The 18,834-nt window shown below is 34.1% G+C and overlaps 1 protein-coding gene across 3 annotated transcripts in view; it reads right to left on the bottom strand.

Annotated features, from left to right (window-relative positions):
- Positions 1-13,654: 13,654 nt before the first annotated feature.
- The window catches only part of LOC144972674 (phospholipid-transporting ATPase ABCA3-like), a 41,310-nt gene continuing 36,130 nt past the window's right edge, over positions 13,655-18,834 (bottom strand). For all 3 annotated transcript variants that reach the window (XM_078914169.1, XM_078914168.1, XM_078914167.1), the window contains 4 exons: positions 18,566-18,785; positions 17,895-18,082; positions 17,300-17,470; positions 13,655-15,596 (listed from right to left, as the gene is read on the bottom strand). In XM_078914169.1, coding sequence (XP_078770295.1) covers positions 15,116-15,596; positions 17,300-17,470; positions 17,895-18,082; positions 18,566-18,785 — 1,060 coding nt within the window. In that variant the 3' untranslated portion in view covers positions 13,655-15,115. The remainder of the gene's footprint in view (positions 15,597-17,299; positions 17,471-17,894; positions 18,083-18,565; positions 18,786-18,834) is intronic.

Raw genomic sequence — 18,834 nt, forward strand, 5'->3', positions numbered from 1 at the left:
TTTGCTTGAGGTTTTGTTTAATGTTTCTTTTCTTTTCTTTTTATTTTTATTATTTTGTTTTGCTTTTGTTTGTTTTTTGTTTTTTGTTTTGTTTTCTAAATTTGCTTATTGTAAAGCGCCTTAGAGCTTGAATTCATGGAATTTGCGTGCTATACAAATGATCAAAGATTAATGAACTATTATGAGATGATTGTATTTCCTTGAAATATATATACGCAATAGCGCGTGCACAGGCAGGCTAGATGCTAAAAAGGCGAGGGGGGGGGGGGGGGGGGTTTGCTGTTAAATAAGTTTTGAAGGCAATTGGATACTCATGCGCGCATGATGAAAGTGAAAAGATATAACACTGAAGATATTGCAGAATTTCAAAATAGCAGCCAAGAATACCAAGCCCTTGTCGGGCACGCAGGGGAGTGAGGGATTTGTTAAATATAATTTCTTTATCATTCATTCAACCCTTTGAAAATAAGCAATCTAAAAAGCATTTGCCTTTTTCATGGAAATTAAGCAGGTAAACCTTTATGCATGAATATGCGTTAACGCTTGGTTCACTCTGATACTGATAGTAATGGTTTGGTCAAAGATATGATTTTCCATTTCTCTATTTTGAAATCTTCCGACCTTCAAAAACTGTAAGTTAAAGTGAGAATAACTTTTATCAATTGGTAGATTGTTTCTTTCCGCCGCGTAGCTCTATATAATTTATCTGTTTAAATGTGTTTGAGCAACGGAATGAAAAGAGAAAGCACGTCGTGCAGGTTCATCTATTAAATAGCCAACCACGCATGACCGCCTCAAAATTCGCTTCTTGTTCCACCATCCCCCCATATGTCGCTTTGTAAGTGTCGGAAACTTAGTCCAAGACAAGAAATGAATGCTTATTGAGTCTGCTGTGTTCTGTGTTCAGCTTCTGCACTTTGTTATCTGTAATCTATTGCATTCTACCTACCGTTCCGACTTTCAATATTAACCCTTTGGCAGCGAGACAGAATTTCTTTCATAACAGATCCACCTCTATTATTTATCCGACGTGTTTTTATTTTAATTTAAAAGAATAGAAAAGAGAGAGAGAACCCCCCCCCCCCCAAAAAAAAAAATGATAAAAAATAAAAATAAATTAATCAATCAAAACACACCAGTAACATCGTACTTCATTGCATCGCTGAAAACGGTAAGATGATAACATGATCAGGTTACGATCAGCACCCGCCATGGGCGAATTCAGGCAAACTCTTTGACGATAGACTGAGTTCAAATTTGATATAGACTGGCATCCAACTTGGACACAATTAAGCAAATAAGTGAAATAGAAACATCAAATTTGTATAATGTAACCTAAATTCGACCGCAACAGATTTTTAAAAATCTAGTATTTCCTTCTTATATATTATATATATATATATATTATATATATATATATATATATATATATATATATATATATATATATATATATATATATATATTATATATAATCGTGTTTGATACAAATATGGTACGAAAAGTGCTCGACATGTAGTAATGGAGCGAATTATTATTTTAATATTTACCACAATGTTTGAGACAGTCTACATTAATGTTTTAGGCCCAATTAGCCATCGTCAGGACTGAGTTGGTTTGTTTTGTTTTTGTTTTTTGTTTTTTTTTTTTTTGTTTTTTTTTTTTGTTTGTTTTTCCAGCGTGGCACAGTGAAGTGACCTTTGGGGTTATCTGGTTTGAGTCCAATCCGCCGTGCTGTCTGTCTCTGAGTAAGTAGCCTTGGTCTAGTTCACGGAGGCACTGAGTCTACGTGCACTTTTTTTTTTTACAACATTGACAACCTAAAATGTAATAAAATGGTCTCACTTTTGTATTGGAATTACTCTTCAACACAAATACCATTGTCCCTTACGGCAAAATAAAAAAAACAGCCTTCAGACCTGCAAATGACATGGTCAAATACATATTTTGCCTGGGTGGGGTTCCTGACCTCCCATAGTGGGCAGGGAGGTACATACTGTGTCTTCTATCCCCCTGTGTCTGTTTTCCAACATGCTTTCTGTCTTTGTCTTGGAATGGGATTACTTGGTTTTGTCCTGTCCCTGGCCGGATACCTGGCTGGGAGAGAAAAGGTCAAATGTGTAGTTAGTTTTGGGAGATGAAATTTTTTTCCTTGTAAATCATCTCTCTGTTATGCACTGCATTAAGTTTTGCTTATGTATTATATATGATCTGTAAACATTTGAGAGTATTCCTCTTAGTGGGGACCTGTGCTTGTGTCTGGATGAGGCTTTTAGGTGATCTCAAACTAAGTATACTGATAGTGTGCTCTTGGAATCTACATCTGTTCCCTATTTTAACCAATTCCCCTTTGTCTGCCTTATTCTTGTATGCTATAATTGTCATTCCAGAACTTTTTACTATCCCCATTTTCTTCCTTTTTACTGGCGCTTATATGACCTAAATGTGTTGCAAGCGCCGTAAAACACCTAAAAACAAAAACAAAACAAACATATTTTGCAAAAATTTGCCCTAAAACCTATCAAATTATTTTTCTCCTGCTTCTGCTTCTGCTGCTGCTGTTGCTGTTATTATTATTGTTACTACTACTACTACTACTACTACTACTACTACTACTACTACTACTACTACTACTACTGCTACTACTACTACTACTACAACTACTACTACTACTACTACTACTACTACTACTACTACTACTACTACTACTACTACTACTACTACTACTACTACTACTACTACTACTACTACTACTACTACTGATAATATATATATATAATAATAATAATAATAATAATAATAATAATAATAATAATAATAATAATAATAATAATGATGATGATGATGATGAAAACATATATAGCGCTATAACTCCGAGACACCAGACTCTAAGCGCTTACAAATATCTTTGGCTGAAACAAACTCATTCACACACACACACACACACACACACACACACACACACACACACAACACAAACCAGACCTATCTTGCTTCTCATAGCACTACTACTACTACTACTACTACTACTACTACTACTACTACTACTACTACTACTACTACTACGACGACGACGACGACTACTACTACTACTACTACTACGACGACGACGACGACGACACTACTACTACTACTACTACTACTACTACTACTACTACACTACTACTACTACTACTACTACTACTACTACTACTACTACTACTACTACTACTACTACTACTACTACTACTACTACTACTACTACTACTACTACTACTACTACTACTACTACTACTACTACTACTACTACTTCTACTACTACTACTACTACTACTACTACTACTACTACTACTACTACTACTACTACTACTACTACTACTACTACTACACTGCTGCTGCTGCTGCAACTATTCCCACTGGTATATTTTTAAATCGTATTCGATTCCATTTTATCAATGTTTATATTTTCCTTTTTTCATTTTCTAAACCGTACACACTTCTTTTATAATAATAATAATAATAATAATAATAATAATAATAATAATCATAATAATCATAATAATAATAATAATAATAATAATAATAATAATAATAATAATAATGATGATGATGATGATGATGATGATGATGATGATGATGATGATGATGATGATGATGATGATGATGATGATGATGATGATAATAATAATAATAATAATAATAATCGTAATAATAATAATACTCTTTTGAATATGCTGGATTTTTAATACGTTTTCAAAATTTTAAACAAATTATATTTCATTGCATTTATAGACCACCACAAAGTGAAAAGAACAATTCATCATGTAACAATTTTATCATGGAATTTAGAGATTTTAACTTTAACAGTCAATTAATCACAAAAACAACATTTACGTTGGTAATTTCAACATTGATTTTAATGGAAGCAAAAACGAATCAAAAACTTTTCGTGACTTATTAACGTATTGTAAACTAGTTCAGCACGTGACCAGACCAACAAATGACCATGGCCACACCATCGACCATGTCATTACAGATGAAGGATTCCAATTTTTATCTTCTGTCAACAATATCAATGAATTAGTATCTGACCATCATCTTTTATTCTCCTCTATCAACATAACAACAAACCCGCCCTGTAAATAAACATATTACCTAACGTGATTTTTAAAACATCGACATGGAACTCCTAAGGAAAGATCTAACTCATTCGATAAAGAATCATCACACCATGGACGCCTTTCACCAAGATAGATTTACTGTCCAACCTCAAGGCAAACATACTCTGTCTACAAGAGACGCACAAGACCATAGCACCAAAAATCCCTGGCATGTACCTAGTCATACAACATGGCAGCGATATTCACGGTAGTGCTATCTACGTCAAAGACAAATCAATTGTGACTTACAGCCAGGACATGACAGTGAGGTGGAAATTCTCAGAATTGAAAGCGGACACTTCAATGTGATATCTCTCTACAAACCTCCACCAACGCCATACACACCAACACATACCTAGAGGCCGCAGGAAACCCTATATAGCATGCCTACAGCAACACAGCAAGGAACTTTATAAGCAGTATGTGGAGGCTTACGAAATGGATCCATCTGCTGAAGAAACTGTCCAACTTGGTGACACCTTAATGATTTCCATTGCCGAAACAAAATCAGAAAGATGGAAGGAAATGATAACCAGCACAAACATGACCCACAAAGCAAGAAAGCCTGGTCAACTAGGAAAAAAATAGATACAGAAAATAACAAGCAAACCAGGGTAGCAGCTGTGACACCAACCGATGTAGCAAATCAACTTATCAAAAATGGAAAACCAACATACAGAGAAAAGGGCAAACTTAAGGAAATGAAAAGGGAAATAGAAAAGATCGCCCAAGGAAGTGAACAGGAAGTAGACCCTTTCTGCATCGAAGAATTGGAATCAGCTCTTGAACACTCCAAACCTGGTAAAGCGGCTGGTCTAGGTGGCATCACTGCAGAAATGATAAAGCATTTCGGTCCCTCAACAAAAATATGGTTACTAAGTCTTATCAACAGCTGTGTTGAACCATGCACAATACCAAGGCGTTGGCGACAAGCAAGAGTGATAGCCCCACTCAAACCTGGAAAATATCCAAATAGCAGCAAGAGCTACAGACCAATATCCCTCCTCTTCATTCTGTACAAAGTATATGAGCGCATGATACTAGCCAGGATTTCCCAAACTGTAGAAGAACATTTGTCACCTGACCAAGCTGGTTTCCGCCCTGGAAGATCATGATGTGGCCAACTCCTGAACTTGACACAATACATCGAAGATGGCCATGAGAACAAACAAATTACAGGGGCTGTGTTCGTGGACCTGACAGCTGCCTATGATACAGTAAATCACAGGAAGCTGCTCCTTAAGGTTGCAAGGGTAACTCGTAAAACAGAAGTAGTTGCAATAATAAAATCCCTTATGTCAAACCCTCGTTTTTTTTGTGTGGAAATGGATGGGAAGAAAAGCAGATGGAGAACACAAAAGAATGGACACCCTCAAGGATCGGTACTTGCACCTATCCTTTTCAACATTTATACCAACGACTAACCTGGATTTGAGAACATCCGGAGGTTTCTTTAAGCTGATGATCTGTGTCTTGCATCCCGGGCCTCTGATTTCAAGACCCTCGAGGAGAGATTAACAGACGCCCTGAAGACACTCTCTGTGTATTATTTAAAGAACACACTAAATGCCAACCCAGGAAAAACTCAAGTGTGTGCCTTCCATCTAAAAAAAACACCAAGCCAACAGGAAACTGAATATCTCCTGGAATGGGAAAATATTGGAGAACAACACATTCCCCATGTACCTCGGTGTCACCTTAGACCGCACATTGTCCTTCTCCCAGCACACAAAGAAAACAAAAGCAAGGGTGGCCACAAGAAACAACCTCCTAAGAAAACTGGCAAACAGTACATGGGGAGCAGATCCAAAAACAGTCAGGACAACCGCACTAGCCCTCTGCTATTCATCAGCCGAATATGCCTCACCAGTCTGGGCAATATCTTGCCAATCCAGAAAGATTGACCCTGAGCTACATAACACCTGCCAGATCATTACTGGTAATTTGAAACCGACTGTAGTTTCAGTCCTCCATCGACTGGCTGGCATTGCACCTCCCTACATTCGAAGAGCCACTGCTTCCAAAGACCAGAAATATAAACAGGAAATGGACCCAAGGTACCCTTTCCATGACCACAACCCAACCCAGCTGTTGAAGATCTGAGAGAAGAACTGCCCTGTGGAACTGAGCTCCCCTCAGAAATGAATGGGTAACACTGAACGGGCAAAAATTGGGAGAACTGGTGGAAGCATGAAAAAGTGGGGAATGGCTGAGACTAGCTTGTTTACATGTGGATGCCCAGAGCAGACGATGGAGCACATCCTTAGAGAATGCCAGGATGGGCCCAGCTGCACTGACCATGACCTAAGAATCTGCTCCACAGATGCTGTGGAGTGAGTTCGGCGTTGGAGCGACAAGCTATAATGATGACCATGGACGCCGACATACTCAACGCCGCAATACTCTACACCGTGAACCAACATGCCCCTGAAAGAACGAGGACGGTAAAAATACGAACTCAAACCCCATGGTATAACACAGACATGAAGAAAGCAAAACAACAAAGGAGAAAATCGGAACGAAACTGGCATAAATCACAACTACCAGCTGATAGAGAAAAATGTTTAATATACCCCAAAAAATTAATATTATATAAATACATTAACTAAACAACGCTATTATGATAATAAATTCTCGATTGTGACATCACCAAAGGACTTTTTTCGGATTTCAAATGAACTACTAGGTAAAGAAAATCAAAAACATTTTCAAAATATTTTTTTTCCAAAAGATTACCTCCCCATCTGTTTTGGCCAATATTTCAAAGAAAAAATTAAATTGATCAGAAATGAATTAGAAATTTAGATACAAATTTTGAACTGTTTTCGGGCGACGGTCTCTCACAGTTTGCTGAAATCAGCGAGAGTGAAGTAAAAAAATGTATTCTCTCAGCTGCTTCGAAAAGCTGTGAGTTAGATCTGATTAAAACTGACATTTTAAAATTATGCATAAACCAAATAATAATATCAATCACTCTCATCATAAATAAATCACTTAAATTGGGTGTCATGCCTGATATCCACAAAATTGCGTACGTTAAACCTTTATTGAAAAAAGGTAATCTTGACAAAGAAAAACTAAAAAGCTATCATCCCGTCTCTAACCTTCCTTTTTTATCAAACGTTCTTGAAAAGCTAGTCCTAAAACAACTTCAAGCTCACCTTCAAATAAATTCCATGGAAGAAATCTTTCAGTCTACCTACAGACAAAACCACTCGACCGAAACTGCTCTTGTCCAGGTTGTAAATGATCCTCAAATCATCGATAAGGGTTCCTGCACACTTAACCTTCTTGATTTATCAATAGCTTTTGACACTGTCGATCACGACCTGCTATTAAAAAGTTTAGAAATAACTTTCGGCATTTCTGATATGGCACTCAGTTGGTTTATATCGTATTTACTAGATGGACGACCCAGTGCAGTTATAAATAATTTGAAGTCCAATCAAATTCCTTTGGAATGTGGTGTCTCACAGGGGTCAGTTCTTGGACCTGTGCTCTTTGTTATCTACATACACCCACTTTCAAAGGTCATTAGGGGCTTTGGCCTGTCCTACCACCAATATGCTAATGACACCCAATTATTTGGATCGAAAAATGCGTACTGGGTGTAAGGGATTGGATGGGTAAGAACAGGCTAAGGTGGAATGACGACAAAACGGAGGTGATGTATGTAGGGAACAGAAGATTTTGTAACGAGAAGAAATTGAAATTGGGAGAGGTGTCAATAGATATTGTTGACAAGGTCCAAAATCTTGGAGCGTTCTTAGATTCGGAACTGTCGATGGACCATCAAATTAAGACAAGGAGCCAATCATTGATGTGTCATTTGAAAAAACAATAATGGAACTATTCGACAGTTCCTTTCTGAGGATGTCGTTTCTCTTTTATTTTCAAATCTGGATTACCTTAATGCTCTGTTGTCTGGTGTATCGGAAAATAAGCTCGGGCGGCTGCAAACGTTCCAAAATAATGATGCCAAATTGGTCTTTCGAAGTCGGAGTTTTGATTCTGCCACACCTCTCCTTCGAAGATTACATTGACTGCCTGTTGAGAAAGGGTCAAATTCAAAGCACGTGTCCTAGTTTACTGTTGTCTGGAAAATACTGCCCCTCCCTACCTCACAGAACTCTTAAAGAAGTATGCGACAACCCGACCTTTGCATTCCTCCAATGACACCGCCCGTTTGGCTACCCACGCATTCGTACAAAGGCGGGAACAAGGTCCTTTTCTCATTTTGGTCCGCCTGTATGGAACACCATTCCACAGAGCTTCCGGGATATATATATATATATTTGTGTTTGTTTGCTTTTAAGAATTTTACAGCGAATGTGACACTTTTAGGTCATTTCAAGGCTAGTTGATAGATGATAGTGATAGTATAGTTAAAATATTTAGATACAGCTATCAAGCAGCAAAGAAAATGTAAGATAAAGGGGACTTGTTCAACAGAGATCAGGTGCAGAATCAAGGGTGATATTTCCTTGTGGCTAGTTGGAAACCATCTAGACATCCCATACCGGCACTGCCACAGGATCTCTGCCAAAATACTCAGATGGTTATAATATTTAGTATTATAATTAAAAACCAAATATTGATAAAACATATATAATGGAGAGGTGAAAAAAGACCTATCATCTCTTACAAAAAGATAATCCAACTGGTTTGTTCTCACTTTAAGACTCCTGGGAGGGCTAAAGCAAAAATAGTCCCATTTCACTAAATGGCAGGCACAAAGCTACACAGTAAGGAGAAATAATTTGGAAGGGTACGAGAGATGGCGAGGTTGCAGACTGATGAAGAACCCACCAGCACCAAAGATTATGATTGTGATTATTATTGGATTTACTTTTATTATTAAAAAATATTCAAATCAATTTTGATTGTCCATTCTTTAATTCATCCTTTTTCGTTCAACAATTATTATATACAAAAGATAAACATATTATACCTTTGTTCCAAGCTCAGAGAGAGGAATGATTGCACGAAAAACAATAAACATGAAAGCTAGATTTCACAACAATTAAAAACATTAACGAGAAAATGAGCAGTAAATAATTTTCATTATCAAAAAGCATGATTTTTTTTAAACATGCAACCGTTGGAGTGTCATATTATAGATACAATTTGAATTCTATCACCAAGAACTTGAATGCTATCTCGATAAATAGACAAACTTGAGAAAAACTATGAAAAACTATGAAAACATTTGTTGTTGAATATTACATGTACTATCAAACTTCATCAACTTGTTGAAAATGGTTTTATTTATATAAATAGATTAAAAATTAAAACCACGAATTGTCGTAAGCAAAATAAATGCATAATTTTTTTCTTTTTTTTTTATCACCAGTTGAAAAGGTAAGAAATCTTTAAAAACTGAAATAATGTATGGAATTTTAAGTTTGTAATTCAAAGACATAATGGTAATAAAGAGTAGGACGGTTGACAAAAGATCACCAGTTAGTCATTCTTCTCGCAATGTAAAAATAATTTAACAAATCTTTAATTAAAAAAAGGCTGACATTAATGAATAAAAACTGAGCAAAACATAAGTCTCAAACCACTGTGTGCTCGCATTGTATTTGAAACTGGTTTAACCTGCGCTGGTCATAACACACTTATTTGAGAAATTCTGAAGGTGCTTTTCAATCAACATTAAGCACTTTCTAAACTATCATACATTAACATCAATTAAAAAGTTTCAGTTTAACTTTTGAGTGAAGAGGGGAGAAAAATCAATATAAAAATATATAAAGAACTTACAATTTATACGTTGTGAAAATTTATATATTTGTTTGAATTTGTACGTTTATCCAACTACTTTAAAATGTATATTGACCTTATATTTAAAATGTATGGAAAATGGATATAGAAGATTTCAATGCACTGTGGGTGTGAATGTTTTTCTGCTCACTTAAATAGGACTGAAAAGCGCTGAATGGGGAAAATGGTACATTTGTGTCTCCCAATCCAATTTTGGTTTTTAAAAAAGGAGATACCCCATCATTCATTCTTTAAAAACATATGATTTGTTTTACTATTTTGAAAAATTAAGACAACTTAAATAATATTATCAAGAAAGACAATATATATTTGAGTATTTGCTAGGGAAATATAATAATATATTTGTTTTAAAAACGAAAAGTTATCATAAATAACTAAAAGTATAGGCTAGAATAGGCAGTGTATGCTTGTATGCTACTGAGCATGGTGGTAAACTAAGAAAATAAAAAATGCAATATTGTGAACATTATAATATGGCAAATATCAACATAACAAACTTTTGTTGACCTCTCGTCATAAAATATTTCTAATAAATTGGAAATTATAACAATTTGATAGCTCTTTGAAATAAGTCCCAAGAAATCACATTTTTAAATAAAAGTCATTACATGCTGGAGCTGATATAATCGAGTCATATAAATCGACATTTGATTTAAATCAAATTAAAAGACAACAAATTTATACTGTGGTAAAAATGAAACTTTTTATCTATTTATTCAATGGTAGAATAAAATGTTAAATGTAATACAACTTATTTCACAATTTTTATCAAATTGATTATGGCACAAAACAGTTTGAGTTTGGTTGTCATATTGACTTCTATTTCTCTAAGCCATGTATAATACAACATTCCTTGATTCTACTTTAATTGACCACATCTTAACATTTTCAAAATAAATTGAATTTGCCTGATGGATTTGATAATTATTTTCTCGATTTAAATGACATTTCAAAACTGAATCGTGACAGTATATCGCCGGCCATACCAGCATCAAAATGTTCAGAGGGCACATTCAAATCCATCATTAAATTAACGTTATCTTTTATTTCTGCCATCAAAATGTGCTTTAAAATAATGTGCTTATTTCATTGACATTTTAAAATGTAAAGAACTTTTCAATCGACATGAAATCTGTTAAAAGAGAAGGATGTATTTCGGGAAGAATAAATAGTGTTGGATACAAATTATTTTGCAGCTTAGACAGCTGACAAATATAAATCATTACAGGTTACAGAGTAATAAAAATTGAACCATAAGTTCCCCTTTTCAAAGCCCATTCGCTACAATATAGATTAAAATATTAGCAGTTAATTTATCACTCAATTCAACCTATATCAATTTAAAATCTTAGAAATAAACCTTTTGTTTCTTTTTCTTTCCTTTGATTTATCAATATGAAAGACGTACATAAAACTTAAAAACAAACTCAGGAGGTTGTATATAGTTTGTTTGTTTTTAAGGGTTTTACGGCGCTTGCAACAACACATTTAGGTTATATCAGCGCCAGTAAAAAGGAAGAAAATGGGAAAGTAAAAAGTTCTAGAATTACAATTAAAGCACCCAAGAAAAAGTAAGACATAGGGGAACTGGGAACAAATAGGGATCAGATGTAGATTCCAAGAGCATACCACCAATGTACTTAGTTTGAGATCACCTATAAGTCTCATCCGGACACAAGCACAAAATCCAACAAAGAGGAACACACTCAAATGCCTACATTATACATTCAAAATAATAAATATAACAATACATAACAGAGAGATGATTTACAAGGAAAAAAATATCATCTCCCAAAACAATAACTATGCATTTGACTGTTTTCCTCCCAGCTAGGACTCCGGTCAGGGCCAGGACAAAACCAAGTAATCTCATTCCAAGACAAAGACAGAAAACATGTTGGAAAACAGATATAAGGGGATAGAAGATGCAGTATGTTCCCCCTGCCCACTATGGGAGGTCAGGAACGCCACACAGAGGTTGTATATAGGAAATTTTATAGTTAACGTTTGAGTGACAATTTATGTGTATATTTTTATATTATCTTATATCTTTAAGGAATCAACTTTACTCTATCATCTTTGATGACCTATTTCTTTAAACAGAGTAACAAATAATATAGTTGGGTAATGTTGGGGTTAACAATTATTTTCTATGTTCGAAAATATATTTTGAAAGCACAAGGTGTGTCAAAATGTTGAAACATATATTATACAGTGTTAATCAACATTTAAAAATAAATTAATTCTCTCAAAAATGTTTAATCCGTGTTTTTTCTCCTGATTTGCAAGTGCTGTACTACACTGAACATGGAAATAAATTGAATGATTGAACAATTATACCTTTACACCTTTTCCCAATAACCAATTAATCAAAATGCATACATATAATCAAAGTTATAGCAATATATGTGTCATTATATATCAATGAACAATTTTGCAATAAGACATGAGTAACAGGTTTGCATTGTTCTCTTTATACGAAGCTTCAACATAAAAAAAAAAATCAAAAATCACCTTAACCAAATAACATAACAATAAATAGTAAATAACTTGACATTCCTATTACAATAATAATAAAAATTACAGTATTAATAATAACAAAAACGACAACAAGGACAATAATAATAATAATAATAATAATAATAATAATAATAATACTGATAATAATAATAATAATGATAATAATACTAATATAATAATAATAATAATAATAATGATAATAATAATAACAATAATAATAATAATAAATAATATAATAATAATAATAAATAACAATAATAATAATAATAATAATAAATAATAATAATAATAATAATAATAATAATAATAATATTAATATCAGTACATCTTGGTCTTCTTACATATTACAGAAAAAATAATGAAGAATGAGTTTTTCTCGTTCTAGATTCTGTGATTTCTTTATAATGTGATGATGTTTCTGAGTTGAGAAAGAACTGACCTCACGCTTAATGAGGTCCTAAGTTCTAGCCATGTTGTCAGCATTGCTATTCTACATGAGCAAGCGATTTTGTCCACATTAAGACGCTTTACTTGAAGACGTCAAACATAAAACATTTGTGATCAAATTATATAATATTTCTGGTAAAGGGTTCAACAGAGCACGTATATAATAACTATATGCTCTATAGCACCCTAATCCAACCCTACCCCTCCCCATTATATGAGTGGCACGTCTATCTCCCATCATGAAGCTGTAGCAGTGTCGGATGTCCATAGCTACAGTTGCTTCATTGGTCAAATTAAGTCAGTGTTGATTGTAAAGAAAAATGAAAATGATAACGTTTTCACAACACAAATTCTAGCAGGCTAAAAAAAAAAGAAGAAAGATTCCAAACTTTGACACATTATTATTATACAACACTGTTTTAAAATTAAATAGAAACAAATAACATGTCATTAACATTTCTGTTATAAAATTTCATAACTGTTTTTTTTTTTGAGGCATGTCAAAAAAAGTAGAATTATCGTAGAATTATGCAAAACTATATACATTTCACTTTTACTTTCAATTTTTCACATATCCTTAGAAATTCGTTCCTCTTGACTCACGATGTGAATGTATTTTTACACAATGAAACTGGTCTTCTAATTTCTTTTAAAGATTTTTTCCCCTAACCATACTTCAATCATTCATTTCTTTAGTCAGAACATTAATATTCTATAACTTTAACAAAGATAAAATAAAGAAAATTGTGATCATGAGGTGATTTTGGATAATTCTAATCATGTCCAAGTTGTCTTTGTGTTCATCTGCTCTGACAGTCATTCTTGAAAAAACTCCATAAAAGCCGTGAAAAATATTATTTGATAATTTGTATCGCATTTATTATGTTCTTTTATATTTATATCTTACAAAATAACTAATATTTTGTTTATTCCTTTTCAAATTAAAAAAAAAAACAAACAAAAAGACTTAGTACAAATATCAAAATATTGCTTTACGTGTCTTTGTAACCTTTGGCAATGAGTTAAGGAGTTATAAGTCACCAAAGTACGGCCTTTCTTTTTTTGTTCACCCAAAATCTGGAAATAAGACTAAGTATGACTTAACAAACCCAGGATAATTGGGTCAGGTAAACATTATGAGCCAGTTACCATTGTTTCAATTTAAGTATTCCCAAATAAATAAATAAATCTATTAATTTTAAAACAATGTATAATTTGTTTTATGATCTTCGAAGTGATCTAAACCTTTAACAGATGAAATAGGAACACTTATACAGTACATTTTTTGGTTGGCTCAATACTCACTCAATTCTGTCAGAAAGCTACATGAGATTAATATTTGTTTCATGAAGTAAAAATCGCCTATTAAGTACCATTTTCATAATGTTAATCTTACAATATTCATCACTGCTTATAGTCAGGTTCTTCAGTCAAGTGTAATGTGTGAGTCAAGTGCCTTACCTAAGATAAAACATTAGGAGCCACCACTCCCAATCTTACGGACATGGTCTGAAGTCAAGTCAAGTTTTGACCAATGCATACATCACTGTCATAATATCAATGCGTAAAATACTCAGTCATTTTGGGCCCAAAGCAATATGAAATATTTAATTCCACCAGTGGAGAACCCACAATGTTGGAGGAGAAATAAAGGCCATTACGAATAGGCATAAATCTATTTTAATTCTTATATTACCGTATTGTGGAAATTAACATAAATCAAGATGAATGTTTTGAGCCATCAACGATAAAATCCTTCCGGTAATAAAGACTGGCAGAGCACACAAGTAAATATGGCAACAGGGTGGGCAGATAGCAGTTCCCAAGACCAAGGTCAAATTAAAGACTGATCATTATGCCCAAGCAGTATTCTAAATAATCATATGAGTCAACTAGGTAATAGAATTCTTCTCAATCAATAAAAAGTTTGCAAGTTACGGATATATCAATCTATAAAAAACAATTTTATCATTTTTAGATTGCCAGTAATTCATTGCTCATTGGCAAAATATTAACATGGCCTATTTGGAACAATGTTAACCTCCATCCTATTTTTTAAAAATTATAGATTTTGTCTTTAATTTTAATCTTATCCAGATTTCAAGCAAATATATAATAGCATGCAATTTACCACTTTGAAAATAAATAAATGTCTATTGTATTAAACTTACTGGAAGAGCATATTTTAGGCATTCTACTTATAACTGCCTCAAATTTTTGTATTAATCGACATTTATACTGCTTGGTGATTGACTCCTTCCAAATTGAGACTTTGCTCCGCGATGACTACTCACTTTATTGTCAGAGGCACCGGGATTATCAGAATCCTGCATGCGAGCAAAATTAATGAACACCTGCTCCAACGAAGTCTGACTGACCAGGTAATCTTCGATATTGAGTTGCTCCTTGACTCTCTCCATCTGCCCAAAGACTTGAGCCCAATTGAGGGTTTTGTCAATGATGTGGTAGTTGACCATATTCTCATGAACGTCCATCAGTTTGCAGTGTTGGAAAGTTGATTCCAAAAACTGTTGCAATGGAGCCAGATTGGGAGGACTTCCATCCTCAGGGTACTTGACCTTAGCATTGAACGTGTAGCCTTCTCCAAATTTGTTTTTGAGATGCTGAATGCTTCCCAGGCATTTAAATTGGCCATTCACCATAATGGCAAGCCTTGTGCACAGAGCTTCACATTCTTCCATACTAAATAAGTTAAGTAGACAAGGATAAGAAAAAGTAGATTATTCGTAAATATGAACAGTTGCTGCATAAAGTTGGGAGGAATGAAATAGTTATGAAAAGATAACGTTTTACCATACAAATAAAAATAATCAATGAACAGGATACATCTCAGATCCACTATTTTTTCCTGACATCCGATTTTATTAGAGTGGAAGGGGTAAAAAGAAAATTGAACACTCCTAAACGGTAAAGATAATTAGATAAATTTCATAATGATCAAAATTCATGTAATAAAAATTGTCTCAGTATTGTAGGGATTTTTTTGGGATAAAGTTTACAATTGTAATACATTTTGTTCCACAGCAAAAATGAAATGCGTAAATAATCCTGATGCACAATATTAATCAGATTTCCTTAAAAAAAAGGTACAATCGTCCAGTGATTTTAATAATACCTATGAAAAAAATCCAAAATCATTTTGATGACTGTGTTTTTAATTACTTTTTTTTTTTGCCTCAAACTATGAAATTCGATTCCAAGGGAAAAGAAAACCTTGTAATTTTTAAAGAGGTTATTAAAACATTGAGATAAAGACAAAGGGAGTAAATGTGACTGATATATAAGGAAACAACACAAAACAACGACGTTTCAGCCTTTGCCCTTTTTGAAGTAAAAACGAAATATATAGATAGATATATATATATATATATATATATATATATATATATATATATATATATATATATATAATATATATATTAGATTGTCATAATAGAAACATTATAGGTAAAAATGTGTGTGTGTGCATATGTGTGTGTGTGTGTGTGCAAGGGAAGAGAGGGAGAGAAAGAGAGAGAGAGAGAGAGAGAGAGAGAGAGAGAGAGAGAGGACAGAGAGAGAGAGAGAGAGAGAGAGAGAGAGAGGGAGGAGAGAGAGGAAGAGAGAGAGAGAGGGAGGAGAGAGAGAGAAGAAGAGAGAGAGAAGGAGAGAGAGAGAAGAAAGAGAGAGAGAGAGAGGAGAGAGAGAGGGAGAGAGAGAGAGAGAGAGCGACAATGAGATGAAGTAATGAGATCAACACTATATAAATCAAGAATAAGGTAGGGGGACAGGGGGGGGGGGACAGGGGGGAGGTGTTATCAAAGAATACTAGACGGCGATTGTGTTATTATTGACCGAATACCTACCCTATTAAGATGTATATAAAAAAAGAAAAATAATTTTTAAAAATTAATTGTTATAGATTGGGGGGGGGGGGGGGGCAGAGATTTATGAGTCACATTTACTCCCTTTATCTTTCTCTCATCTTATTGGCTCATTTAGGCACCTCTAGTATTTAGTTTTATTAAAACATTCTTGTTTGACCAACCATCTAATTCATTAACAGTTTGTGATGCCTAATTTGACCGCTTACAGTAAGTTTCTATTGTTTCAATTATCTGTTGTAATTTTTATTGGTAATAGATTTTCTCTGTATTTTGTATATATATGTCAAATGCTTTGAGATGCTTTTGTAGGAAAACTATAAAATGTACTTAATATTATTATTAGTATTACAATAAATCACCCAATCACAAAATCATCAGGTAGATATTAGACCCCTGCACAATACAGTTGAATTTGGTAATTGAAACATCACTTAATCTGAACAGCTGCATATTCAGAACAATCTGTCTATGACATAATTTTTTTCTATTTAATTCCTACTGGTTAATCGAAATGCTTACCTATGAGATGTTAGCACCAATGTCCTTCCACTGTCTCTGACCCTTGACAATACCAACCATAACATTCTCCTGGCTACTGGGTCCATTCCAGTTGTCGGCTCGTCCAAGAAGACTACCTCAGGGTCTCCTATCAGTGCAATGGCAGTACTCAGCTTCCTCATATTTCCTCCACTTTAAAAAGATGCAAAATATTACGACAAAATAACAAATTTAAAACATAATAAATATATGATGGAAACATATTTGTGTTGCCTACAGCTATGTATGGTCCACCTTACATTACGTTGTGCACTCAATGACAAGAAATGAAGTGAGTAAGAAAGTGCCAGAAGATAATAGAGAAAAAAAATTGGCGGCGGCAATGGGGGCTCAAACCCGCCATCTTACTGGTATGACGACTCTGCCTGACCAGGGAGAGTGTGGCTCTACCTTATGAGCTATTCACCACTAAAAAAACAAATTGGTTTCAAACTCTCTGTCTATCTTGAGCCGCTCTCCCTGACTTCTTGACACTCAATGACAAAGCTTTTAAGTGTTTCTGACATTTCTAAAAAATGTGAATAAATAATTGGGGAAAGCAAAATGCATGTCATACCTGTAGGTCCTGCATTGCTGATCTGCATAGGGCCTAAGAGTAAGGCCTTCCATTAAATTGTTGACACAGTAATCAATCTGACATTCTTTAACACCACGAAGACGAGCATACAAATACAAGGTTTCTCTCCCTGTCAGCTGTCCTATCAATGCATCAAACTGAGGACAGTAACCTAATCTGTTTCTTGCCTGCGGATAAATTTAAACACCTTTTAAAGTGACAAAATTAGAATTTAGACACTACATTATGAACCATTAAAAAAAATGTAAGAAATTAAACATCGCACATTTTGTTTTCCTACTTTTTTTTTCATTCAATGAATCAAAAATTGAAATGTTATCGAAGTTATGCTACTTTAGAAATGTTGGGAAAAAATCAATCTGGCTTGATACCTTGCTTTATTGATAAGTGATGATTGGATATACACCTAAGTGTACAGATATTTATAGGAATGCAGCCGTGAGAACATCAGACCAATAAAATAAAAAAAATTTTGAATCAGGCTACTAATATTTCTAATAATTGGAGGATGACGTTTGATGTATTAGAAAAGCAACTACTATTGTTGAAAAGAATTCATCTTCAAACTGTATTGGAGCATGTTGATAATAGACTTTTATAGAAACAAATGAGGCTTATTTCCCTCAGGAATTAATCAGCAAGAGCCTTACCATCTCTTTTTCCGTTTTGAGACTGTATGAATCTAGATATGCATCTCCACTGGTAATGACGGAATCCCCGGTTAGCATCATAAAGGTACTAGTTTTCCCTGCTCCATTAATCCCGAGCAAACCAAAACATTCACCACTTGGTATTCCTACACTCAAGTGATTGACTGCACAGAAGTTTCCATAGTACTTTGTAAGACTATCAAGAATCAACTTATCCGTCCTGTATAAAATGAAATGTAACATATTTCATGAAATTCTACATAAATGAA

This window comes from Berghia stephanieae, chromosome 5, assembly GCF_034508935.2.
Source record: "Berghia stephanieae isolate SIO BIC M18660-M18661 chromosome 5, UCSD_Bste_1.3, whole genome shotgun sequence".
Lineage (NCBI taxonomy): Eukaryota > Metazoa > Mollusca > Gastropoda > Nudibranchia > Aeolidiidae > Berghia > Berghia stephanieae.